Genomic DNA, 27230 nt, shown 5'->3' on the forward strand with positions numbered 1-27230 from the left:
ACCAGCTTTGGTGTATTTACCAGTTAACTATGGCCCCTCTCTCTCCCTCTACTTCTCCTTCTCTCTCCTGCTCGTCGTGCCACATGTTTAGCTACTTCTCTGCCTCCTTTAGTGTTAATGGTACCTGTAATAAATGTAGTTTATTTGTAGCTTTGGAGGTAAGGCTCTCTGAATTGGAAGCACGACTCCACACTATGCAAAAAGCAATAGCTAGCCAGCGCCCTGTAGCCGGTGCGGGCCGACCAAGCGCAGCATCCTGCTAGCTGTCCTCCTGCAGCTGCCAAGCAGCCTGGAAACCTGGGTGATGGTACAAAGGAAGCATAGTCTTGACCGGCCCATGGAGCACTACCAACCGCTGCATGTTTATGATTATTGTAACTCGTTAATGTCTGGCTGTCCAAGTAGCTCTTTAAAAAGCCTCCAATTGATTCAAAACGCTGCAGCAAGAGCACTGACAGGAATTAGCAAGAGAGATCATATTACCCTAGTTTTAGCTTCTCTTCACTGTATACCATATTGCCTTCAGCTACCAGGCTCCTCTCCTCTCCTCTGCTCTCCTCTCCTCTCCTCTCCTCCTCTCCCCTCCCCTCCCCCACCCACAGTAATTTGCCGCTCACACTGCTTCTTTGAAACTTCTTACATAGCTAAGCATAACAGCTACAACATAGTATCATAACAAAACTTAATATCACTGTTAGCGTGTCTGTGTTACGCTAGTGGGAGGTGAAGAAAGCTACAGGTGTGTTCAGGGTTTATATTGATTTTTTTTTTAATTTTTGAAGACATTAGTTAAGGGGGCAGGCGTGTGTTGCTTAGGTGGTTGCAAAGTGCTGGACATACAGTATATCTTTTTTTTATATATCCTTATATTTTATTCTTTAGTCCACCACTGTGTGCACTGTCTGTGATTGATGAATGTCCCTGCTGTTGTTAACAATGAGAATTTCCCCATTGTGGGAAGAATAAAGGCATTCTGTATCTTATCTTATACCAGTAAACCACATCACTGTGTTAAAATACACTGTAGTTTATTTTGATTCAACTATATGCATCCTACATACACCATTCTGCAGCCAAAAATATACTCTAGAACAGAAAATGTTGACCTGCCACTGAAAACAATAGGGAATAGCAGTAATCTTTAGTAAAATTACAGAGGTGGTTACTGGAAATAACAGAGCCTTTAAGCAAGAACTGTGAAAGCAAATGTGGTATGTTAAAGTTTACAGGTAATGAATATTCTCTGGGAAACAAATCAAACAAGACTGCCACAGTAATATGAATCTCACAATAATATTGTTATTGTCCAGAGGGTACAGTGCACTTACATAACGGCTGGATAAATCAAATGTTACAATGAATTTCAAATGTACAATTTAATCTTTTGTTTTGAACAATGTTGTTTTTCATTGTTTATCCAGTGAATGTGATGTCGTCCATGAAGAGTCGACTTTTTACCATCCATTGTCTCCAATGACATCCATCATTGATCTTTTCTTATCTGTGACTGAAAACATATGAAGTCTCAATGCACACAGAAAAAAACAATGCAACTTAGTAAAGTTAACCGTTCATTTAAATTATGTAATGTATGTAATGTGTTTATCCTTAATAGTTAACAAGTGAACATCGTAAAAATAAATAAGTTAGACAAGTTGAGCTGAGTTTTCACTTACTGTCATTCAGTAATAGTTTAGATTGATTAGTAGACCTAAAGCTCAGTAAACCAGACAAATAGACAGATTTTGTCAATGGCATTCCCTACACAATTGGCACATGTCAAGTACTGTTACAACCCAGGACTCTTTCACAGATTACCTAAGGCTGACAAGTACCATTTGGCAGCTTGCCTATGTTTACCATTATCAATGGTTCTTTTGGCACTTTTTGTAGTACTATGTAGCAGACTTGCTATTGAGGTTACTGGAAAAATTTTCTCACTTTTGCCAGCATTGTGTACAACATGTAGTGTGAACAAACCAGTTTCCACCTCAGGATCTTGATCCACTCATCTGCCTCCACACCTGTCTTTGCACAGAGATAAAATGTTCGCTCTGGAAACACCACACTGTGGACATACAGAAGTACATTAAGCGAATCAAGGGTATGACAAGCAGATATTTTATGTCCTTCACCTTGCAAGGTGGGGCCTCAATAGATTAGTCTAGTATTTTTTGAGCAGCACATCCCACGGTCGATTTGATTAGTATTCTGAATCATGAACAATTTTTGCTTTGTGGCGGGGAGCATTTTCCTACTGAAAGAGGCTTTTGCCATCAGGGTATACCTTTTTCAACTCAACTACAACACAGCACAAAGTGTTTAAGGTTACAGACAAGACAGTTGTTAATTAAATAGTAAGTCCACTCAAACCATGATTGTAAGAAAAACATGCTTACAAGCCCAAATAAGGGACACAGAGTTGTGGTGGGCAACTAAGGAGAAGAGACAATGGGGGTATGTTCATTTATGAGGAGTGTCTCTCCTACTCACCCATTATGCTCACAAATCTTTTGTGTCTGTTTGTTTGTGTCAATTTCCAGGTTGTTGCACTGTGCTGCGCAAATGCTGTGCTGCAATTTTGGTTAATTTGAAATGTAAATATCATATTATCATATCTATAGCCTCTTTAGCCCCGAAGAACTGTCTGAGCCAAGGTAAAGAAGACAATCCACTATCTTCATCTTTACCTCATCTGTATCTTTATTATACAGTATATTCTAATTCATTAATTGCCACTAACAAAGACACTACCTTATGTCAAAACAGGCTAGTATGGCTTACCAGAAACAGTTGACTCTGTCCTGAGAGTAGTCAAACTGGACTGCAGAGCAGACTCGCAGATCCAGTGTTCTAATGGGCTCCTCACACTGCGAAAGCAAAGTATGACTGCTTACATGAACATACTACAAACTCTTGTTGTTTCATTGGTATGAAAAGAACCAGCTGAAGTTTAATGCTGCTCAAGTCACAGATTGTAATAAAAAGAGAAAAATGCATTTCTCACACATAGTTAAAAAGCTGAGGAGATACTCACCATTTTGTTTTTGAAGTACTTCAGTTCATATCTGTTCAGTGTGAACCATCTCTGTTTCCAATTCTGCAAACAACAACAGAAATATATTTTTAATCGCTGAACCCCAAAGTATTAATCCATAACAGGTACATAACTACTCCAACTCTGTGATTGATATCACATTAAGCACTTAATTACATTCAGACATGGGCAGATGCATCTCTCATAAAATTCCACTGCTCTTACCTTCATAATTGCTCCTTGTTTCACGAGATAGCCCTCCTTTGTGCCCAGCTAAAACGACATGCTTGTGTCAGTGAAAAAAATATTATGCAGTGAATGACAAGTAATTACTTTCAAGAACAGTTCTGGGTTGTTGGGCTTAAATGCTGCTCACCGAAAATGTATTTTATACTTTTTAAGTATAGTGTTAGCCCCCTTTTTAATAAATCTGTTCATTAAGAAATATACAGAATTCACTTGAACACTGATGTCACTAGAACAGAGAGAAATTAAATATGCCTTGCATAAACATTATTGGAATTTTAGTAACAATAAGTAACTTTCCACTCGGGCTAACCGAGATAAACATGAGGTCAGTTTTTGTAAAACATCTTGAGACAATTTGTATTGTTATTGATGCTATATAAATAAAATTAATTGAATTGAATTGAATTGAACTGAATAGACCATCTCAAAAGACAATGATGCTTTATTTCACCTTGGAATATTTTCATTTAATGCAATTAACTAGTTAGCCAAAGTTCAAAAGCAGGGCCACTCCCAAGGGGGAACCCGAAAATCTAACTGTGCGTAAAGCATCCAGTTAGTCTGCCTGCAGCAGACAGGGTTTTGTGACATCGGTACATGCCTTTAAATCAAAGCAGGCTACAAAGTTGCCTTGATAAAACCAAAAACTACTACTATGGATACAAAAACCACATATTCATGCAACAATCTATTCAGGGATTTTTTTTTTTACAATGATAATATTCACACATCAGTCCAATCACAGACACACTTTGCAACAAAACCCTTTGCACTCAGTCATATGTATTCCACGGAGCAGCTAGCAACTACTTCCAAATTCACCGGACAACATTGCTCCAATTCAATTTCAAGCTTCATCTCCTTTACCCACAAGCAGTGGGGTCATTTCAGTTTTGGACAAGGTATGGCAAGGATCACCCCATCCTGTGGGGTCCGAGGGAATTTACCCCTGCGGAATTTTTTTGAGCATTGTAAATTTAAATGGAGAAACCTGGTGCGATTTAAGAGCAAAATCAAGAAGCTTTAGAAAATTTATAAATTATCACTATCAGTACTATGGATTGGATTATATTCACAATACTGCACACAGGGGTTCACAGTATGACTTTTTCTTTTACCAACAACAGAAGAATGAACCAAAATATCCAGGAGATTTCCATTCCAACACAACTCAGAGTCAAAGGCATCACTGAACGTCAGTTTAAGGATTACAGTTTTTCTGCTAAATGATCCTCAGCCAATATATTTATGACCAATTCACCAGCATTAGATCAACACAGTAGCCCCAGTGTTCTGCTTCCATAACACTATGACTTCCCCACATGTACAGTACATGATGCTGGTTTAAAACAACAATAACAACAACAACAACAAAAACAATGTTCAATTGAACTTTCTACGAAGATTTTTAACAAGAATTTTCTTGTTACAATCCACCTGTGAATAATCTCTGAAGACAAATTAATAAATGTTTGTTACTTGAAGTATATCCACTTCATAAAACGTGTCTCTATCCTGTCCTCATTGTCATTTTTTTAAACAAATTATTCCCAACATGGGTTCATATTTCTGTAGTCAGAATAAACTCAAGAGCTGGAAACAATTAAAATTTTCACTAAAATCGAGCTAAACGAGTGATGTTAGACAGGGGTTTGGGGCTGGTTTGTCTCCGCTAGAAGTTTTTGTGATTTGTGGCAAGATGAACAGGATCCACAGATACAACAGCTTACTGTTATAAGCTTGTTTTTTAGCAAGCTTTTTTTTTAGCACTTCATTGTGCTCTGATTGACAAGCAGGGGTGAAAGTAAGTTGGTACGGTCCATACTGCGTACTACTAAAAGATTCAGTGGCGGTACGCAGTAGAGCCTAGAGGGCTGCATTGGGATTGGGTCCTGCTGGGTCCAACTCAAATGTTGCGGGAGGGGGCGGTATAAACTTTGCAACGGGCGAGATTTGAGTTGCGGGACCCAATCCCAATGCAGCCCTCTACTCCGTTCATACATTTTCTACCATAGCCATACCCAAACAACACCCCTGCCCATGAGGTTCAAGATCAATGGTCATCTGCTGCCACACCCTCAATGGCAGCTACCTCACTTACAACAAATTAGCCTCCCATGTCCTCTCTGCTTTCTAGACCTGCAACAAATATTAGAGATTAAACTGTGCACCCCTTTCCTACCGTCCCTAAGGCAAATGCCATATGCCGCTCGGTTAACATCAACCAACGTACAACGTACGTACCAAAGTAAAAACAATCCCACTATTTAGTAACTTTACTACTTATCTGACACAGCTCTGACACTTTCAGGAGAGTCTGGTAACACTCCTTACAGTTTATTTATGGGGTGTGGTTAAACTGATACAGAGAAAAACAAATACTCTGAGTGTTCCATTGGATGGTTTGGATGGTGCTACAACCATTCAGAGCAACAAGATGTGTGACGTTAACTGTTAACCATTTTCATTATTTTGAAGGCAGACTTTAAACAACTCTGACAGCAGCCATTTTGTTACAAAAAAATAAAATTCCATGTCACTGACTGTGTTTTCACCTGTGTAATCTTACTTTTGTCATCTGCATGTAAATGGTCATGTATCCCATGGTGGGAACACAAATATCTTTTTAGAAAAATTGTCTATTGTGGATAGTTCTTACACTCACTGGATGTATATTGGATGTATGGATATCATGAACATAACAGAAGAACACTCATAGGTTGAAGAAGAAGAAGAAATACATAAATCTTTAGCTACTTTCATCAAATCCCACCTCAGAGCTATTTTGACATATAATGAAATCAGTTGTTCACAGGTGTGTGTAGTAGTAGTCATACCGATGGTGCATTTGCCACTAGATCATTTTCTGTACGGCCTGTCTGTATGGCAGTGTGAACTCGCACAGACTCGTAGATCGATGGTTCCTCCACATGCCAGGGATATGGACACTTCAGCACAATGAGAGTTCCTGTTTGAGACACGGAGGATAGATTAGATACCCGACTGGCTAACACTGCAGCATTAAACACAGAAGCACAGAAAACATCCACCAACACAATGTGTAAGGGACATTGTTGGGCTGTTTTTGTTTCGTGTGTAATCTGTATGTATGAGGTATGCAAATCCAGTGCTATGTCTGACAGTTGACCATTCAAATGACCATCATGTTTTCTCATGTTATATTGCCACATTAATATGAAAATTTAAGGGCAATTACCTGTTACAAGATAGTACATCTGTATTATGTATACAGGTACTTTTAAATGCCACAAAAGTTCCTGCATGGACCAATGTCCCTGCCAAAGCTGAAACCTAATCTATACTCACACATGAGAAATGATCAAAACCACATTTCACTATTGTGCCTGAAGGCCTCTTATGTGAATAAAGAGGTTCTCAGAATAAAGACTGTTTGCATGTGACAGCACACATAATAAGCACGTACAATAGGTTATATACCTCCATAATAGTAAAATTGAAATACTAAACATTTTTTTTTACAGTTTTTTTTTTTTTTTTGAGTCAAGATCAAAGTCTACATACCTGTGTCACTGCCCAGAACAGGCTGATTAGCAAAGTGGCTGACAAAGTCTTGGAGGGTTGAAAACTCGTTAAAGCCAAAAGCATACCCACTGTCTTTGCGTGTCACATGAAAATGCTTTACTGAATCCTTTGCCCTATGTGTCAGAGTTAAAACACACATTTAATGTCATATTTCTTTTACAAAAATATAATCATTTATCTACACTTTAGCATTCAAAGTGAGTAGAGCAACATTCAGGAGAGTTAGGCACACATCAGAATGCCTACCTGGAGAGGATTTTACTTAACACATACTGACAGGTGAGGAGATTGATTACAATATTCTCTGTGTCAACACATTGCCAGAAAGAGCAGCTGCAACAACAAACTTTTAGTTTAATTTCTGCCGTTGCTACAGTGGTTTGTTTTAAGTACAAAATACAAATGGAACTATTATCTTTTTGTTGGTGTTTATGTTTTTTTATTTTTTATTTTTTACCTACTGCAGGCACAATATAATGTTTAAGTTGCAATACCAAACACACTATACTGTTCGTAGCTGTTCAAAGTCTTTCTCTAAAAATATAAACCAAATTCTTGTTTTAAACACAAGCCAAGCCCCAATTCAAGAACATTTCATTAATAAAGAAGTGTCTAAAATGGTCTGTTAATTTAATTGAAGAATATGTAAAGATATTGACATCTACTTGCTTTTCTTCACCTTCCAAAACAGACTAATAACAATAAAATATTAGGATAATTTGTGGGAATAAATAACTAATAAGTATAATAACAGTGAGTCACACCTGAATTAAAGTATGATGGTAGGAATAGGAATAGGTATGATGGTAGCAATACAATGGTAGGAATAGGCAGAATGACCTGACAGACAGGGCGAAGCAGCCTGGTCCCGCATTACTGTTTCTCAGGAGGTAACTTCCATCTTTTCCATTGGACAAGAGAAGGGCTTCTGCAGCATGGCGGGACAGGTCATAGTGGTACCACCTTCAATGCATATATATATATATATATATCTATACACATACTGATCAGGCATATCATTGTGACCGCCTGCCTTATACTGTGTAAGTCTTAAACAGTTCGAACTCATCAGAGAATGAACTTGGGCCTTCTGAGGTATCCTGAGGTGTTTGGTAGTTGTTCATTGTTAGTTGGGGCCTTTGTGGTTTATAGGTTGAGGAGAGGGGCTTCTGTGAATCAGGCATGTTCCTGTGCATCCCACAGATCCTTGACCAGGTCAACACCTGTGCTGTTTTTCATGTTTTTTTAAAATTGTTCATGAATTGTTTCTGTGTCTGCCTGTGTCTTGCTGCCTCCAGCTCAAGGTGGCTGCTGCTACATGTCTAAGTAACATCTATACGAATGCCAAGTTGAAATGTTTCCCATTACAACATTGCATTGTCACAAGATAGATATGTTATTTCCTTCTCATCTCAGTGGTCACCATGTTATACATGATCAGTATACGCACACACGCATACACACACACACACACACACACACACACACATAATCATTATTATGGAAAACTGCTTGTTATTTAACTGTGACATGGAATTACAATACAATGCAATAAGTGGGTGGAGTCCATCCACCAAGGTAGGGTGAAAGGCGGGGTACACCCTGGCAGGGCCCAGTCTATCGTAGGATTATTACAAAGAGAGAGATCCCACGTAAACACAGGGAGAACATGCAAACCTCACACGGGAAGGAACCCGGAACCTGCTTGACATGAGGCATCAGTGCTAACCACCACTCCAGTGTACCACCCTGTTGTGTCGAGTATGTAACATTTAAAATAACACATCTATTTATACCTTTTTTAATTACACAATCATGTACTACAAACCCACACCCACCTTTTGGTTACCAGCCTGCTTCAAGGAGAAAAAATAGCCAAAGTACATCACTCCTAAAATCAAACCAATTCTCTTTATCATTAGGGTTATACTAACATACATTCTATACCCACACAACAATTCAATGCCACATTTTAAATAAAAGAAATAATAATAATAATTACTTCAGCTCTTTATTCTCTGTCCTCTCTGTTGCAGCAAACACAGAGATGAGAGAAGTGTTTCTGATGTTTTACAAACATGACAGCCAGAATATACCCCATAAACCTCAACAAGTATTCCACAAACTTAAAAAGCATTCATCAAGATTGAAATTGCATTATTGCAGATTACAAGCTAATCTACAGGTCAATGAGAATATTTGGATGTAGCACCTAACCATAGGTTAAGTCACTTTTTAGGTGTAAAATAGTAGCCTTTAGCCTACATGCTACCACCTTCTTCAGAAGAATTTAGTCATTTCATGCTACATAATTGTAAATAATTTCTTTCAGTGAATTATCTCTGTATTTACCATCATCAGTTTTATTTAATCAATTTGAAATGTTGATATTTTGCATATTTTCCCTGTGTCTGCATGGGTTTTCTCTGGGTACTCCGGCTTCCTCCCACCTCAAAAGACATGCTCGTTAGGCTAATTGGTGACTCTAAATTGACCCTAGGTGTGAGTGTGTGTGTAAATAGTTGTTTGTCTTTGTGTTAGCCCTGCAATAGACTGGCGACCTGTCCAGGGTGTACCCTGCCTCTCGCCCGATGCCAGCTTGGTTAGGCTCCAGCAACCCCCGCGACGCTAGTGAGAATAAGTGGTAGTAGAAGATGAGATGAGATAAAATGCTGATATTTAATTTTTTTTTTTTTTTTTTTATGTTGTTATTTCTGACTTTTTTTTCTGTGTATTGCACCAAACACCATAAATGACAAAAAGATTGTGATTGCTAAGTCTAATATTAGACTATAAACCAAAAAATTATTTTACCAAAAACGGTTTGTCTTAACATTAGATTAAATGTCTGTGATTCTGTTTACCACTCCCTTAAACGAATTTTTTTGCTCAGTATCTCGTAAAGTAGGAACTTAAATCGCGGAAGTAATCTGGTTTCCTCTAGCAACAATTAAACTATATTTTAACAGATGAAAGGTACTATAGACATCAAACTATCAACGGTCTTACCGCAAAGTCTCTAATTCGTCGATTTCTTCGGAAGACGCATCACTGTAAAAACTCATCTCTCCAGAAGTATTCAGGCACCACATCTAAATTTTCAGATCATACAAATTCAAAGGCTAGAAATGGAAGTGCTTCGCTTGAACCGAACACGGAAGTAAACTTTGAGGAAATATTTGCAATAATTCAAGCATAGACATATATACATAGACGCCGCAACGAGCGGGTTGGTCCGTTGCTGCGATATGTCAGCGCGTCCGCCATATTGGATGTGGCAGATCTGCCCCATAAACTAATAAAAGGAAATGGACTTAACTTCATAAAGCGCCTTTCTCCAAAGTGCTTTAAGTAAATGCCTATTATTCACCCACTCAGACACACACACTAATATATTTGGGAAACAAATAGGCACCAAAAATAACATATGTAACTTTGAAAGTGACGATTAGAAATGTTTAGGCTCACTCCAAATGTTTAGGATATAGGTAAGCACCAAACCAACGTATGCATTTTTAAAATGTTTTTATGAGTGTTTACAGAAACTAATAACACTGTTACTGTGATAAACATTGAAATATTTATATTTAACATCTAATCATGTTAGAAGTCTGATGGACGTGCAGATCATGTCTATATTGCGTGAGTCTGTGCACGACCAATTCTGGATGTAGACACGACGTGTAAACTAGGTCCGATATTTGGACGCCATGACCCGATTTAGACGTCAATTTACCTTTACGTCGATTTACCGTTCAATTTGAACGTCAAACTAGGTCACTTTTTTGGAGGTCATATAGACGTCTAAGATAGGTGCAGTTTTGTTTTTGTTTGTTTGTTTGTTTGTTTTTTAATCAAAACTGTTGAATGTAATATGGATAACTACGAATATAAATTATGTGAGATTAAACACCATTTTATTATTTCGTTTAATTATTTATTTATTGAGTACATGTTATTATTTTTTTTCTTCTGTTTTCATGTTTATTTTCATGTTCTCCCTCTGTATTTACCGCTAGGCTAATATTAGTTCTGCACCACAGCCGTACTATAACAAATTATCACACCAAAACTTACGTATCACATAGGACATATATTGAAGGAGTCAGATTATCGTATATAATGGAATATTTGGAATTATTGATTGTACATCGTACAGAGGGTGAAATAAGTGTACAAATACGATTATCATACGATGGATATACTGTACAACCGTTATTATATAACAATCAGATCCTGAAATGTAGATGTGACATGAGGGGTTTCTGCATAAAGAGCACTAACGTTTACATTTAACTGATTTTGATCGTTTTTATATGCACATTAATGAACATACTGTATGTACACACACACACACACACACACACACACACACACACACACACACACACACACACAAACACACACACACACACACATCCGGGGCACATTGATGGATATTATACATGCACGGGGGCAGTGATGAACATACACACATACCTCAATGTGTCTCACGTATGTCTATGCTCCGATCGCTCCACTTTGCCACACCCAAAATGGCGGCCGCGTTGATGTAGATTCAACGCTCAGTGCGGCGTCTAGTATATATGTCTATGAGTTCAAGCCCCAAGCCCGTATCCATGTCTATTCTCAAACCAGCCCTCGTGGTAACTATAACAGTGCATAACCGCCACCCTGTGGTCGGTGTGGATAACTGCAGTTCCAACCTAATATTGGTTTAGCATCAAACACACATACTGGTATACAGATACACACATACACAAATATGTAAATCTCAGATTCTTTTATGTAATCCTGTTTCTTTTAAATATTCCAGAACCTGGTGACTCGATCCCCTTATGAACTCCTAAACATTCTCTTAAACTAAACACTTCTTCTTCCCTCTCTATTTTACTTTTTAGTTTCCTTGTTTCCCTTTCATACGTTTTACATTTCATGATTACATAGTCTATAGTATAGACATTTTCCATCTTGATGTTTTTCCATAATATGCAAAGTAGAATTTAATCATGTCTTATTCTCATTCCCTTAAGAATTGTCTCTTCCCTCCCGTTCCTACCTCCATTTCTTATGTCCAAATGTCTGTCTATACTTCCATTATTTCACTGAGTTAGCCACAATTTCTTCAGTTCCTTCTTAATAAGGGTCTTAACTTCTGCGATGCCCAAAGTAGTTTCAACCAATACATGTTCTGATCTTAGCATACTTATCAGCTAATTCATTTCCTGGTATTCCTATGTGAGCTGCTACCCAAACAAACTGAGCATGTATCCCTAACAATTGACAATGGGTACCATCCTTAATATTTCACAAATAAAAGCTTGTCTTTCATTTAAATTACCAGCTTGTAAAATGTTTAATACTGAAAGAGAATCTGTACAGACAAAAACCCTCAGTGATTTTACTTCTTCTATCCCCTATAATGCCATGATTATTGCTATTAATTCTGCTGAGAAAACTGATAAGTCATCTGATAATCTTGCTGCCTGCTGTTCTTGCCTGCTGTTCTTTTGCGCTTTGTCCTTATTTGAAGTGTTACGGTTGTTATGATTGGGGGTCATAATCTTGTATTTGTCATAGTTTTACTGACACCTCACTCTTTCCTGTCTCTGTGTGTGAGAGAGATCCAGGGGCCTCATTTATAGACCGTGCTTACACACACTGTAAAAAAAAAAAAAAGAAAAAGAAAATGTAATATGGCATAATTTTACTGTTTACTTTACAGATTGTTTCTGTATTTTAAAAAAATAGACTGTGATTTTAATGTGAAATCACTGTAACTGTGAAAACGTGTGAAAACACGATATTTCTGTTCTTTTACAAAAAACATATATTTATTGTTAAAACATGTTCACAAATGTATCGTAATTTTACAAATATTTGTCTGTTATTTAATGGAATAAACTGTAAAATTCTACTTTAAAACTCTAAAAAAGTTTTAAAATCATTTAAAATTACTGAGAAATTAATAGTTAAATAGCTATTTAACAATGTAGGCTATTGTATGTGTGTGTATATATACACAATCCAATGTAAATCACAACGTCTTGAATTATTTCACAGCATGAACAAAACACGCGTTTGTTTGAAATGCCGGTCCGCCGCATGAACGACTCTAGTTTATTATATCACGTAATGGGTCAACCCGGAAATCGGGCCTTATTAACGTGGTATTAACCCGCTGAAAAGATACGTATCGCCACCTAGTGTGGAAGAGGAGAACAGTTATTCGATTTTCTTGAGCTGCATGTAAACTGGGACAAGGACTGTAGCGAGAAAGCATAGCTCGATTAAGCTCTGCATGTAAATGCACTGACAGAAACTTGGAGCAAACAGCAGCTAATGTTGAGGCTGGAGGAAGGACGAATGCAGAAAGCAAGTATCAAACTGAAGAACTTCTTCCAGCCATGAGGACAGCGTGGGCAGAAAGAAAGATTGGGAAAGATTGCCTATCTCCGGTTTGATAAACTCATTGTGCACCTATCATTTCAGAAACCTGAACTGAAGCCTAAACATGCAACAAATGTTTCTGAGCACTGACTATTTAACATCACATGAACATTCACAGCACGGATGCTTTCACACTCAAATTCACTCACACACTTTCACACACATACAGTCAGTATCATATGCTGATATCAATTGTAATGTCAGTAGCTACATCCTTGTGAACAGGCCTGGATGCTAAGCTTTCAACGCTTTGGAGGAGAGTGAAGATGAAACTGATTTTCTGTATAATGGTCGTTTTGACCCTCATCAAAACATTTTTCATTCATTGAAGGCGGAATCAAAAAAACTATTGTCTTACAGTGAAAATCAGTTTAACTCATTGTGTGACAGCCTACCTGCAATGACATTTTCAGCTTTTCACATGAATATCCATAGCTTGCCAAAGAACTAGGATCTCCTAAGGGAACAAGGAAACAAGGATATTGAGTCCCTATTCATTGAAATAACTCTGTCCAGAAGTGACAAGAAAATAATAAATGGATGTGTCTATCGTCCACCAGATGCGGACATTCCTCATTTTAATGACAGTATGACACATACATTGAAATTAATAAATAAAGAAAGTAAAAGGGCATATATCCTTGGTGATTATAATATAGATTTCCTCAAATGTGTTACAAAGTCACTAACTCTGGATTTTTTGAATAATTCATACTCCAACTATTTTTTTCCTATTATCACTGCACCCACTAGCGTGACAGATAAACCTGCGACATTGATAGACAACATCCTGACCAACTCAGGAGATGAAGTGTTCAGCTCAGGTACACTCTGTGTAGACATATCAGACTATTTTCCTGTCATCGCTATAGGAAATTTGTGCTTAATGATTTTTTTGTGAATGTGGGCCCCACTATTGGAGGGAAAATTACTACTCCTAGTGGAAGCACCTTGGACTATATTGATGGTTGTTTCTCTTTGTTTAGCAGCTTTGATCCCCCTGATGCAGATGAAGTACTTAAAATAACGTTTCAGCCAAACTAAATAGATCAATCCGATGATCAGTTATCAAATCAGTCACTAGAAGAGATTTAGACGAGAGAGATCTGACATTTAAAAGACCACATTTAATTTTCTTTTTGTTCTGTTGTACTAGTGAATTTGTGTTGATTTGTGTAAGGTTCCTATGAATAACTCCTCTATTGTTATTTTTCAATTTAAAAAATCTGGGAGCAGACAGCACATCTATGGAGTTTGGGGAGTTATGGGTGTGAAACAGTACTAGAGAAGCGGCAGAGAGGCATGTAAGACTGCAACTCTGCCTCCTGGGCTGAACTCTGGGTTGTCCCAGTTTTGGGGGGTTAATAAAATCAGTCAAATTCCTAGAGATAAGATAATTAAGAGAAGCACCCGTCAAGGTGGGGTGAACTCCATCTCACCTAATCAGACCAGACTTTCCCCAGAAAGAGTTCCAATTATTAACGAAGGCCACCTCACTGGATGGCTTATGACGACATGCGACTATATCGTCACTGGTCAGATTGGGCAGTGATGTGTGCTGTAAGTGCTGTAAGCAAATTTAATTATGATCATTATAATCATGATTTTAATTAAAATTCAAACTTAATTCATAATTCTTAATTCATGTGGCTATGAACTCTTATAAGCACACATATAATGTAAGCAGGTGCAACTTTTGAATATTAATGTTCAGTGTTCATGTTGTAGACAGTGGAAGGAATACTTTTGCCCGTTTTTCCTCAATTGCAGCTGCTAAGCATGTCAGCACCTGGTTGTGACACCAGGTATATTGCCCTTGGGAGAGACTAACCCTGCAACCTGTCAGAAAGTGGCGGAAGTGTACATATAAAAGAACACAGTGGGCTGGCAGCATCCTACCCTAACCACTGGTTTAGTTTCTGGGGAGATGGCAGCACAGCATAAATAGCCCCTATCATAAATCTAATCCTGCCAGCCTCCATGCTCCACAGCTCTCTCCATTTCAACTTTCTTTTCTCTACACTCTCCCAGTTCACCCACTGTCCCTGCTTAGCCTGTGACACTGCCTTAGTACATCTTACTGTCTGTGAAGGTTCTCAGTCATCCAGGTCATGGTAATCCAAAAAAGCGTTGAATAAGGTCAACTGGACTTGTAGAATTTCTTGAAGACGTTTCGCCACTCATCCGAGTAGCTTCTTCAGTTCTGATAAACTAGTGGGAAATTGAGGTTTAAATAGGAATAAACTCTGTAAACACCGTATCCCAGTTTATTTAAAACCTGGAAACACACTAAGACAGAAACTGGTCCACCCCAAAGACAAAAACACCTAGACAGAAACAGCGTAATGTAGTGTACGCTGTTCAGTGTAGTGAGGAATGCACAGACTTGTACATTGGGGAAACAAAACAACCAGTCCGCAAGCGCATGGCCCAACACAGGAGAGCCAGCTCATCAGGAAACGACTCAGCAGTCCACCTCCACCTGAAGGACAAAGGACACTCCTTTGAGGATACCAACGTCAAAGTCCTGGCCAGAGAGGACAGATGGTTTGCGAGAGGGGGTAAGGAAGCCATCTATGTCAAAGTGGAAAAACCTTCTCTAAACACAGGCGGTGGACTGAGATTTAATTTACCAACTATTTATAATTCAGTTTTGACTTCTGTCCCCAAGAAGTTACTACAACATTCACACTTTGAGCCTCCAGGCTCCCATGGACAATAGCGTCGTTAGAGCTCTATTCATAGGATAAGTTAGCCTAGGCACACAGTTTCCCCCCATTCAAGGACAGGTAAGTACCAGCCATTATGGTAATGAGTGACCCCAGTCTCTGGTCAAGCAAGTTTCGGGTGGGTGTTACCCACAGAGTTTATTCCTATTTAAACCTCAATTTCCCAATAGTTTATCAGAACTGAAGAAGCTACTCGGATGAGTGGCGAAACGTCTTCAAGAAATTCTACAAGTCTAGTTGACCTTATTCAATGCTTTTTTGAATACATCTTACTGCTTCCTCATGCCTATGAATCTCCTCTACTACCATCTTTCTCTTTTCTGTTACTGATGTGTTATTCCACAGAGCAAGCTGCACACAGCCCCAGACCTCCACGCCTTTTGCTGTAAATGACCTATGATATTCCTATGCCTGAGGGCAGACTGCGTTTCCTGCACTACATCTTTCGGATTCCATTTCCTCAATGTTTTAACCGTGGGCACTACACGCCTAACTACTGGATCTTTCAACTGTGCGAGAGTCATCTCCAGCCTAGCCTTAGCACACTTATACTCCTCTGTCAGACTAGTTACTGGGAGCTCAACCTTAACTTTTCTGGGACCTCTTGAATCATGCCTTGAATTATTTCCTGCCTCAATCATTTGAACTGCACTTTATCACAAGCATCATACCACCTTCTCAAACTCTTCACTGGCTTCTCTACGAGGACCACCTCCTCATTTATAGCAAACATCTTATCTATTGCCTTTCCTTTAACAACTGAAATACACCTACATTTACTTGGCTCACTTTCATTCTAGCCCACCTCAAGTTGCTGTTTAGCACTCTGGTAGTACATGAAGCAGTTGATGTCGCAGTCATCATGTCATCCATGTAGGCCCTAATTGGGGCAGCCTGCAGCTTTTCTCCACCTACCACCCATTTCGAAGCCCTAATAATCACCTCCATTGCCATGGTAAAAGTAAGTGGAGAGATTGTACTCCCTGCCATGATGTCTACCTCCAGCTGCTGCCATGCTGTAGTGTACTCTGCTGTGGCAAAGCAGAGCTGTATATCTGAAAAAATAGCCTTTACTAGACCATTGATACTACTGGGAGTCTAAAAAAATCAAAAGCTTCCCATAGCAGACTGTGAGGTACTGATGGAAATGCATTAGCCAGGTCTACAAATACAACATGCAGGTCTCTTTTCTCTCACTTTGGTAACTGAATTTGGTACCAGATAATACTGGGGTGCTCTAAGCATCCAGAAAAGCCGGGGATTCAATGAATGAATTTTTCTCCAAGTAACTGGACAACCTCTGTGCCACAACACTGAAGAACACCCTCCCCTCAACATTAAGCATACTGCTCAGTCTAAACTGTTTTGTTTCTAATGAACTCCTCTTTTTGGGAATGAAAATCACCCCTGCTCTGTGCCATGCCTTGGGAATAGCATGTTTCTTCCATACTGCCTTCATCAACTTCCAAAGAAATCTCAACACATCCTCACAGGGCTGAAGAGGCTCTTGCATGCCTCTGCCCTTCCGGAATCCCGTTCTTCTCCTTCTCTGTAGCTATCTTCCACTGATTCTTAAGCAGTCTCCTCTCCTCTCCTGCACTGTAAAAAAAAACAAAACAAAAAAAAACAAAAAAAAAACAAAGTAATATAACAGAATTTTGTTTATTTTTACAGATTATTTCTGTATTTTTAAATACAGAAACAATCTGGACAATCAACGAAAGGAGACTGTGATTTTACATGTCAAATGTAAAATAACACAACATCATTGTAGCTGTGAAAACGCGTGTGAAAACATGATATTTGTGTTCTTTTACAAAAAAAAATTTAGAAATACAGATTTTTATTGTTAAAATATGTTCACAAATGTATCGTAATTTTATAAATATTTGTCTGTTATTTAATGGAATAAACTGTAAAATTCAACAAAACTTAAAACTTAAAAAAATCTTTTAAAATTACTGAAGATTAAAAGTAAAATAACGATTTAATACTGTAGGCTATTGTGTGTATATATATATATATATAATCCAATATAAATCACAACATCTTGAATTATTTCACAGCATGTCTGAACAAAGTAGTAGCAAACAGCTGCTAATGTCGAGGCTGGAGGAAGGATGAAGGCAGAAGGCAAGTATCAAACTGAAGCTTAGTAGTATTAGCTTTATTTACCACCATGCCTCTGACTTTACTCAGTCGACAAACCAATCCGCTAGCATGTCGTCAATTGAAGTGTTAGCTAACTGTGATGACAAAAGTATGGCTGCCGGCGGTGTTTTCACGTGGCGTCTGCCAGTGTTAGTCATAGATATATATATCTGTGACTGTTAGTAGTCAGCCAGACCACACACTTTTTATTTTATAACGTTAGCTTAGCACTTAACAATGAGTCATTACGTTTACTTTTGTGAACTAACTGACACAGGCGGAGAGAAAGAGGAACAACATTTGTTTAGAGCTGCAACAATGAACAATAATCGATTATTAACCCTCTTCTACATTTTCACTAGTTTTTTGGCCATAACCTTGACTGCGTGACTTGAAATGGCATGATTTCTGGCTAGGATAGGACGCTGGATTTTATGGAACGTGTCAAAATTTTCTTTCCACGCAGACTGCTCCTACTCCTCCACATGCAGGTGTCGCTAGTGAGACATTTTAAGTGGATTTTCTTCCAAAGAAGAGAGAACAAATGTTTTATAAATGATACTGAGATTTGGTAATGGTTTATTTTAACCAATTACTCTTTCTTAAAACTAATATTTTCATCTTCCTCTTGCCGCTCACAAATATGAAATTCAAAACAATACTGAAAAATATGTAAAGGATAAGCTAACGATCATCTTCTAGTTTATTGAGGGGAGATCTGCTAACACAGTTTAGGTACACTTTTTCACAACCAATAGCATTTATTTTGATTTTGGCAAATTTCATGATTCATAATTTTTTTTTCTTTCTCTCTGCAGATAAGTGGTGAGAGTTGATTTCATGGCATAAACTGGTGGTTAAGAACTCCACTCCTTTCCATGCTGAACTGTACAGTGAAGCAGTGCTCTCCGCAGTAGGAAAAACCTCAGTCAAAGAACCCAATGTTGAGCAGCTACCGAGGTGTAGTGGAAAGGCACTCATTACGAGAAGGTACTCTTTCTGTGTTTAAACCAAGGTGAGGCACTTGAATTCAGACAGATTCAGCTCATGCTTGTGATGTAGGACCAGCATGTATACGTTATTGTTACACCTCATGATGTGTCCTATGTGCCAGCATTTGCATTGTATGAAGTGAAACAAGCATGAAATGTTGGAAGCCTGAGCAGAAACTAGATTATTAACATTTGCATGTGTACAAGCTTTGTGGGACAAGAGTAATTTCACTGAAGCATAGCATTGTTGACTCAGAGTCATCTGGAGTTTGAAAGATTAAAATTTGACAGTAACAGTATTTTTCATCCCTTCTAGTCCTCCTAGTCATGGATGCAGAGAGTCCGCTTCTGTCTTTCGTCAAATCAGTGCCTAAACTGAGAGACCCTGAGCCTTTGCTGGAGCATCTGCAATGTTTAGGAGTTGAGGACCTGAGCTACCTGCAGGAGAGTGACCTCCTTTCTGTCCTGAGGCCAGTTGAAGCCAGGAAATGTCTGTTACTGCTCAAAAAGACAATTATGTGTTTCAATTTGTACAGAATAAACTTTCACATTAAAAAAATGTGCATAGTCAAAATCTACTTATTAGGTCCACCAATACAATGCAGTCCAATACAGCAGTTCTACTATGAATTATACTTCAAAGAATTTTCTCTACATTTTTGTTGATGTTTTGAAAAAGGTGATGACTATACACAACACTTTGTTCATCACTGATTTCATAGTGGGTCTTAGTGGTGGTGTACTGCATTATATTGAGAAAGGAACAGTTTAAAATATATCACTGGCTACTGAGAATAGAATTATGTAAGGTAATAATATACCCACATTGAGCTATGTGATGTCTGTGTTTAAATATTACTACTATCTGTCCTTTAATAAGGCCAACAACATATCTTGGACAGTCCTCCAAGCAGCCAGAGCAACCAACAGTTGAGCAGAGCCAGTACCAGTACAAGTCCAGTAACACAGTCTGATGAGATGCCCCTCTCTGGTGAGTACATGCATCTGTTTCACACAATTACTGTTTTGGGTTAGATGGGCTGAAAAATAACATAATCTACCTGTAACTTAGTGTTATATAGTACAATCAGCAGCAGTGAATTGACAGTGTGCTTATAAATCAGTATCATCAGTTGGGTCTATCTTCACTAGATTCTAATTCGGTAGCAAATGACAAACAACTAATGATGGGATTATGGGATGAACACAGGATACTTTATCACAATGTACAAAAAAAATGACTTTTGTATCCAGCAGTAGCAATAGTTCCCCCAACAACAATATGTTGTTCATTTAGTTCCCATGTATAGTCAGCCTGGTGTGTATTTTCTTTGTAGTATGTTATGTTGAGATCTTGCAAGCTTGTCTGTCCCAAAGCAACGGTGTCATCTATAGTGGGGCTTGTGTGACTGCTGTGGTGTTGGAAAAGGCTGTATCTTCTTGCACCTTTATCCTGGTCCTGCCTCTTAAACTGTTATTAGCTGTTATTATTTAATAACCGCTAATAGTTTCTGTCTTCTCTTCAGGTGGTTACAGCTCAGAAGCTGCAACTTCACTACGATCAACAAGTAGTTCAAGTATGGACACCACACCTCGTCAACTGTATAGAGCAGGGGTCAGCAATCCGCGGCTCCGGAGCCGCATGCAGCTCTTTCGTTCCTCTGTTGCAGCTCTCTGCAGTGAGCGATGCGGAGCAAGGATGCTGATCAAAGGCGTTCACTTTTTCATGCTAACTAACTGCCTCAGAATTGTGGCAACTAGTCACTCATCAGTGAACGAGCGAGAGTTACACAACAACTGAATGACGCTGAATGCCACACCACACTCATGGTTGTAACATCAACCAAAAAACACTGAACTCCCACGGTGCATTGCAGCTCATTTACTAGTTGCTGTATTTAATTCAAATATATTTTTATTTTAGTGCATTAGTTTTTTAAATATAATTCTAAATTTGAAATGATGGTGATTTTTTAACATTAAAATAAAACGTATTTAATTTTTTGTTGCACAAAATATACTCCACAACTGCTTACGTGCGACACCCGCCGGAAGGTCCATCCCGGTATTTATTGAACTTTTCAACCCCAGGTTAGCCAACCGTGGATAAATCCCCGTTATGTATGCATAATGCAATTTCGTTTTCTCTGTAGCAGTTATTTCATTTCATAAATGCAACACACTATGGGCCTAGCATAGAGGTGAAAACGATATATGCAGTGTTATCTTCATTTAAGATGTCAAAGGGGCTTTGTGGCTCCCAGTGTTTTCTTTCCAAATGGCTCTTTGAGTGTTGAGGGTTGCCGACCCCTGGTAGAGCGTATGGATTAATTTCCAGTGATGTTTCACCAAGTCTCTAATCAGTATTGTGGATGTATGGTGACTTGTATGTAAATTAGTAACTCAACTTTTTTTTTTTAACTTTTTTCTTTCATTAGCAGTTCAGTTGAATTTTTTTTTTGTTTTTTTGTTTGTTTTTTTTTGTTTCAGAACCAGTCATTTTAATTGAATAGATTTTTGAATATTGCTGTAATAATGGCTACCTGCTACAGTTGAATAAAAATACGGAGAATGGGAAATTGTAGCTGTTCTTGTTCAGCTTGGTCTCATTTTTTTCTCATGTTCTCATGTGTTGAAAAGATCAAATTATTGTTGTAAAGTGTTATATTACATCTAATATAGCCTACAGCCTTTTTAAATAAAATAATGCCATTGAAACAACTAATAAGAGCACGTTTCTGTAACTTTAAGTATTATTATTCATATTACAATGTTAATTTGCCATGTGGGTAATTTCATTATTTTAAAATATAAAATGTAAAATTAAACATTAAAAAAAAACGTAAAACAATTAAATATCCATTTGATGTTTTCTAAAATTAACAGTAAATTCTTGCAATCTAACCAAATATCTAGTTTTGCAACAGTTGACGTGTTTTGAAAGATTAATCACATTATTTTGTGTCTCATACTGTTGTATTACATCAAATATAAATTATTATACAATCTCTTCCCATAAAATAATGTCATTAAAACCGATTAATAACAGCACATTTCTGTAAATTTAAGCATTATTGTACAACATACAACATTTATTTACCATATTTCTAGGTGATTTAATTGTTTTAAAATGTGAAAATGTTTCTAATTAAACGTTAAAACAACCTGAAAATACGGCAATATCTTGTTAAATTACAAGTACAAACTGTATTTTCATTGTCGAAAATAACAGTATTTTTACGATAAAGTAATTTTTCGTGATTTTACTGTATTTTTATGGCGCCCCTAATGCCAGAAATTTCCCGTTTATATTTTTCTCCAAGTTACTCTCTACCGGCCCTTTTAGCTTACCTAACACACTGGCCAAATCATTATTGATGTTCTCCCACTTCCTAGTTTCAGCTGCACCTGGCCACTTGACCCTTGGTTTCTGACCACTGATCTTCTCCCTCCTTGACTGGCTTGCACTCTCATTTTGCCTCCATGTTAGTATCTGCCTCAACATTAGGGATGCTGATATCCTGTCAACTGTGGGTTACTTCCTGTTGCTGGACTTCAACCATTGAATTGATACTCTTCTTAAAAAGTAGCGATCAGTGTGGGGACCCTGTGTTCCCTCTACCAAGCACTTTTTCCTTGATGGATTCTGACGCCATTTTCTGTTGTTAATGTTCTTCCAGCCAGAAGCCAGCACAAACCTCCTGCTTTTTCTTATCTCCATCTGCATCATTAGCTTCCACTAACGTCTTTCACCTACTCATTATCAAGCCCATTCCAGAGTCAAAAACTGTGTTAGCCAACGGTGAGTCATCTTCCGCTCTTGCTCTCGCCAACTCAAGGGGTATTTTATCGCTGTTCAGAATTGTAGCTACATAGGGTGTAGTCAGTGGCTTAGCAAAGCCTTGGCTATTGCTACGGTGAGGTGCTAACCCACTGTAGCCCTTGCAGGGAGTGTTCCCTCCTGTCAGCTGTCTTTCCATGCTGTCACTAAGCCTTGTTGTCAGCTGCACTGTCCACAGCAGTCACTAGCCTAGGCTAATTTTAACATTCATTGTTACACAGGACAATCCCTTGTACCAAGATCTGAGGCAAAACACATTTGGAAGCCCAGTCCAACTGACAAACTGACCAGCAGGCTAGCAGTAAGCTACCAACCTGCAACCAACAAGAAGACACCAGCTAACTAGCCTAGCCAACAGCAGTAGGTGAGAAGTGATGGGATATACAACTACATGTCAACCAATACATCTCCCCCTGCCAAGATCCAAGATAAAACACTTTTGTGCTTTTTCTCAACATAAGACGCAATTATGGCCTTGATGTTACAGTTATTCTTTCTGTCACATTTGTTTGAGGATGGTAAGGCAAGATCCTCTTATGCTGGAGGCTCCACCACTTACAGGTTTCCTCAAAGACAGATGACATAAACTGAGGACCTTGGTTGGACAGAATGAAAGGGGGGACACCCCAGTGTATCGCTTGGGATTCTGTCTCTGCAGTGGCTGTCCAAAGTGAAAACATTTCAACCCATTGGCTGTAGTAGTCCACAAAAAACAGGTAGCAGGTCTAACCTTCCTGTTGTTCACACAGAACCTTGGCTTTAGGATGTGAGCAGCATATGGAGAAGTGGATGGCTCTGTAATGTAATTTTCTAGCATTTTCTGTACGTGTTCCATGATCACCTGAAGTTTGGCAGGGGATGCACAGTATGGTTTCTGTTTAATGGGTACTGAGTGGGTGAGAAAGATTTTGTGTTTTAGAACGCCAGTGCAATCTAGTTTTTCTGTGCAGACATCTGAATTCCTGTGAAGTTGACATAGTAACTGCCCTTTCCCGAAATCATCTCGATGGACTGTAAAATGATGGGGTAAGAAGAAAAAAGGACCAGGTAACAGGAGAGACGGCAGAAAAGAATGCCAACTGTGGTAGAACACTGCCATTCATCATCACAGCAGATTCTAGTATGAACAGGTATTTGCTTTTACGGTTAGATTTGAACCAGTAGCAGGTCTCTGATACATCAAACTGAAGGCCAGACAAGCACATGTAATGAAGTCCTACCACAGCAGGAAACACCAGACTGCCAGCAGGCATGATGACACACGGTAATGTTACTGTTTGTGTTTTTCAAGATGATAGCCAGGTCACTCCATCCTAATGGTTGTCATCCTTCTCCATCTGCCAGGAATACAGGTCCTCTGGTCCAGGGTTTCAACTCATCCCACTGGCCTTTGACTCGACAGTCGCTCTGACATAGATATAATTCTTTTTGGACCAGACATTTTTCAGACATTATTCAGGTTAGAACTTGACAGAACTTGAACTGTGTCAACAAAAGTTTTTTTTTTGCAAAATAAAACCTTGGTTTTGAGAGGTTTTTCGAAATGTAGGCTTTTCCATTACCAGTTTCTTATTGCAATATTTAGGTTTTAGGAGTAATGAAAATGAATTTAATTAATTAATTAAATTAGCAATTGATGGGCACTGTGATGTATTTTCATTGTATACCTGGTTATTGCCTGTCTTTCTGAATTTAACTTTACTTAATACTACCACTATAGAGGTCTGTCTCAGGTGTGGCAGGATTTCTTTGCGCTCTCTCTCACACACTTTTTACTTTTTTAGACATGATTACAGATCTTGTTCCTCCCTGGCATAGACCTCGCATGCTCTGAGACTCTGTGCCTTTGCAACTTTTATCAGAACAGCCTTTGCAACTTTTATCAGAACAGCTCCTCATTGTTCTCTATTTTGTCTCTCAGACTTGCTATATGTTTCCTTCCTGCTCTGTCTCAGTCAGCTAATTGCTACTTTCTCAACATGCATCAACCCTATAAACTTAAACAGGGTTGATGCTCTTGACCCTCAGATGATGTAAACCAATTCAAAGGCTTTGTGCAATATGTTACACAGTTGGTGCAATTTTGCTGACAAGACACTTTAAAATCAGCTTTATTTTGTATTTGTTGATCATCAAGGAGTGTTAAAAAATGATTAACAAGATACTTGTGTAAAAGTCACAAATGCGCTAATGATAACATGCAACAGTGGCACTGGTACTGCCTTCTAATCCCATTGCTGTTTTCTTTTTGCCTTGTTTTGTGTTAGAACAAGACATTCTCGATATTTGTTCCATAAAGAGATATTGTGTGAAGATCAACTATGACAACGGAGCAACTCCATCTAAAATGTGTTAGAGGATATGAAACAATGGAGCAGACACCAACATAGTATCTGTGTACATATTTAAAACATAACATCAGAAAAATCTGATGTTTTAAAGAAAACTTCGATGTGAACAGGAATGCCGCGTCGACCTGTTAATTTACATGATTAACACAACACTGATGTAACTGACTGTCACATTCTGCTGTCACCTGTCAGACTGTGTTATTGTAGAAGCTCCAGGGCTGTGAGCAGTCCGAAAACAGGGCAAAGTTTTGGTTGAAAGTGTACCGTAGTGATATGGCCCACTTTTTAAAAAAAGTTTTATCGATCATGACAGTGCACTAGCGAGACCGTGAGATCCGCAAGCAGATCTGGATCAGGAGAAGAGAAGAGAAGATTTGGTGGCAGATATCAGGCTATGCGTAAGACACAGTGACTCATTCAAATATCACCATCCTGTTTAAAGAGCAGGGGTTTGATCAGTCCATTCTGTGTTAAAGAAATACACCATGCTGTCCATTGTTTATCTCGCCGTGTAGTGTACTTATATGTGTAATGATGACATTTTCAACGCCATATGTATGAGAGGGAGGAAAAAAAAGCAGACATGCAGCGGGAGGTCAGACCAGGGACTGCTGGAGATGTTAAAGCACACCAAAGGCGGGTAGACCTAGGTCTGATAATCCTGTGTCAACCCGGGATTTTCGAAGAGGTATTTATCATTTGCAATTGTTTTTATATGTAGTTGCTCAGTGCGATCGCTAGTGCAAAAAGTTGAGCCAACAAGTCACGTCCAGCCACACAATAGCAATGTCTGATTAAGCCATTGTTTAAATGATCATGTCTATGTTTAATGTTTCATGTCCTCTTTAAAAGCACCAAAAACCCATAATGGCAGTGATATACAATACAATGCACAATGTTATTGTCTTTTTTACTCTTTAGGCATTTCTGTCTCTGGTCGGGTTATACACTCTTATCCACTGACTGAGTCTGGAGTGGGGTGTGTGTAGAGGGTAGTCAAGATACAGGGTAGTTCGCATACACTGTCATGTTTTTGGCCCTGGAGCTCCGATTCCAGTTCTGCATTCTGCTCCAGTACCTTTCTGTATCCACTCTGTCCAGATGAGGAGATTCCAGAACAGTGTAGGAGCGTAAGGTGTTGTGTAACGCTCGAAATAATAGCCTACAGATAAGAAAACATTAGTCAGTTTTACAAGGATCAGTTTAAAGAGAGTACCACATTAAATACCTGAAATAAAAAGAAATTCTTCTGATGGCAATATATCAGGAATGCATTTTTTTAATTTATCACATAGATTTATGGATTAACTGATTTGATTTTGTGCGTAAAAACTCAAGGTCGCTGTTACTTAATGAAACATGTTTCTGGCCATAACTGATAACTAAAAATGTCTGTTCATGGATTCATGAAATGTACACTGACAGCATGTTTATCAACAGCAACTGAGCTTAAATTTACTTTCCAGAGTATTTTGGCAGTCAGAATAAGAAAACACCAAAATGAGTGTGGGATTAGGACATGGAATGTAGGATGTAGTAGGATGTCGCGTATACTGACGTATACTGAAGAAGAGAAGGAGAAGGGGGATCTTTCCCTTTTGTATTTATTTATTTTTTTAATATTGGTTGTTATTATTACTTATTTTGATTGTAGAGGTTGGGGTTTCTATGGCAAAATGAGCAAAGCATGGAAAGAAATCGAAGCAGAATTAACACTGTAGAATCTTCATGAAATTAATTATAATTAATTAATAATTACATATAATTAATAATTACATACCAGTAGCTCACATTCATTGTATGATGAATGGAGTTGACTACCTGGCTCGCGTGCGATATAGGACTTTACCACTTGAGCCGAAGTTG

General features: G+C 38.4%; 2 protein-coding genes across 6 annotated transcripts in view; both read right to left on the reverse strand.

Annotated features, from left to right (window-relative positions):
- Positions 1 to 1011: 1011 nt before the first annotated feature.
- Positions 1012 to 10025, reverse strand: dapp1 (dual adaptor of phosphotyrosine and 3-phosphoinositides). 4 transcript variants are annotated; one of them, XM_047611225.1, is made up of 9 exons: positions 9860 to 10023; positions 7691 to 7813; positions 6830 to 6963; positions 6124 to 6254; positions 3263 to 3310; positions 3038 to 3100; positions 2785 to 2870; positions 1991 to 2068; positions 1012 to 1507 (listed from the first exon to the last, which is right to left on the reverse strand). In XM_047611225.1, exons 1-9 carry the CDS (start codon positions 9940 to 9942, stop codon positions 1498 to 1500), a joined length of 756 nt encoding a protein of 251 aa, XP_047467181.1. In that variant the 5' UTR covers positions 9943 to 10023; the 3' UTR covers positions 1012 to 1497. The 4 variants fall into 4 exon arrangements, with proteins under 4 accessions (XP_047467181.1, XP_047467180.1, XP_047467179.1 ...); XM_047611224.1 differs by having other exon boundaries at positions 1981 to 2068; XM_047611223.1 differs by having other exon boundaries at positions 1012 to 2068.
- Positions 10026 to 25107: 15082 nt separating this feature from the next.
- The window catches only part of atp10d (ATPase phospholipid transporting 10D), a 128993-nt gene continuing 126870 nt past the window's right edge, over positions 25108 to 27230 (reverse strand). For both annotated transcript variants that reach the window (XM_047610454.1, XM_047610453.1), the window contains exon 23: positions 25108 to 26526. In XM_047610454.1, coding sequence (XP_047466410.1) covers positions 26361 to 26526 — 166 coding nt within the window. In that variant the 3' untranslated portion in view covers positions 25108 to 26360. The remainder of the gene's footprint in view (positions 26527 to 27230) is intronic.

This window comes from Mugil cephalus, chromosome 17 (assembly GCF_022458985.1).
Source record: "Mugil cephalus isolate CIBA_MC_2020 chromosome 17, CIBA_Mcephalus_1.1, whole genome shotgun sequence".
NCBI classification, from domain to species: Eukaryota; Metazoa; Chordata; class Actinopteri; order Mugiliformes; family Mugilidae; genus Mugil; species Mugil cephalus.

Excerpts from the sequence above, each read along its gene's own strand:
- dapp1 (XM_047611223.1), bottom strand. The coding sequence starts at position 9,942 with ATGTGGTGCCTGAATACTTCTGGAGAGATGAGTTTTTACAGTGATGCG. Across the intron at positions 3,101-3,262 it reads AACAAGGAGCAATTATGAAG|AATTGGAAACAGAGATGGTT; the intron begins GTAAGAGCAGTG and ends TGTTGTTTGCAG. Across the intron at positions 2,069-2,784 it reads GACAGAGTCAACTGTTTCTG|TGTGGTGTTTCCAGAGCGAA; the intron begins GTAAGCCATACT and ends GTATGTCCACAG.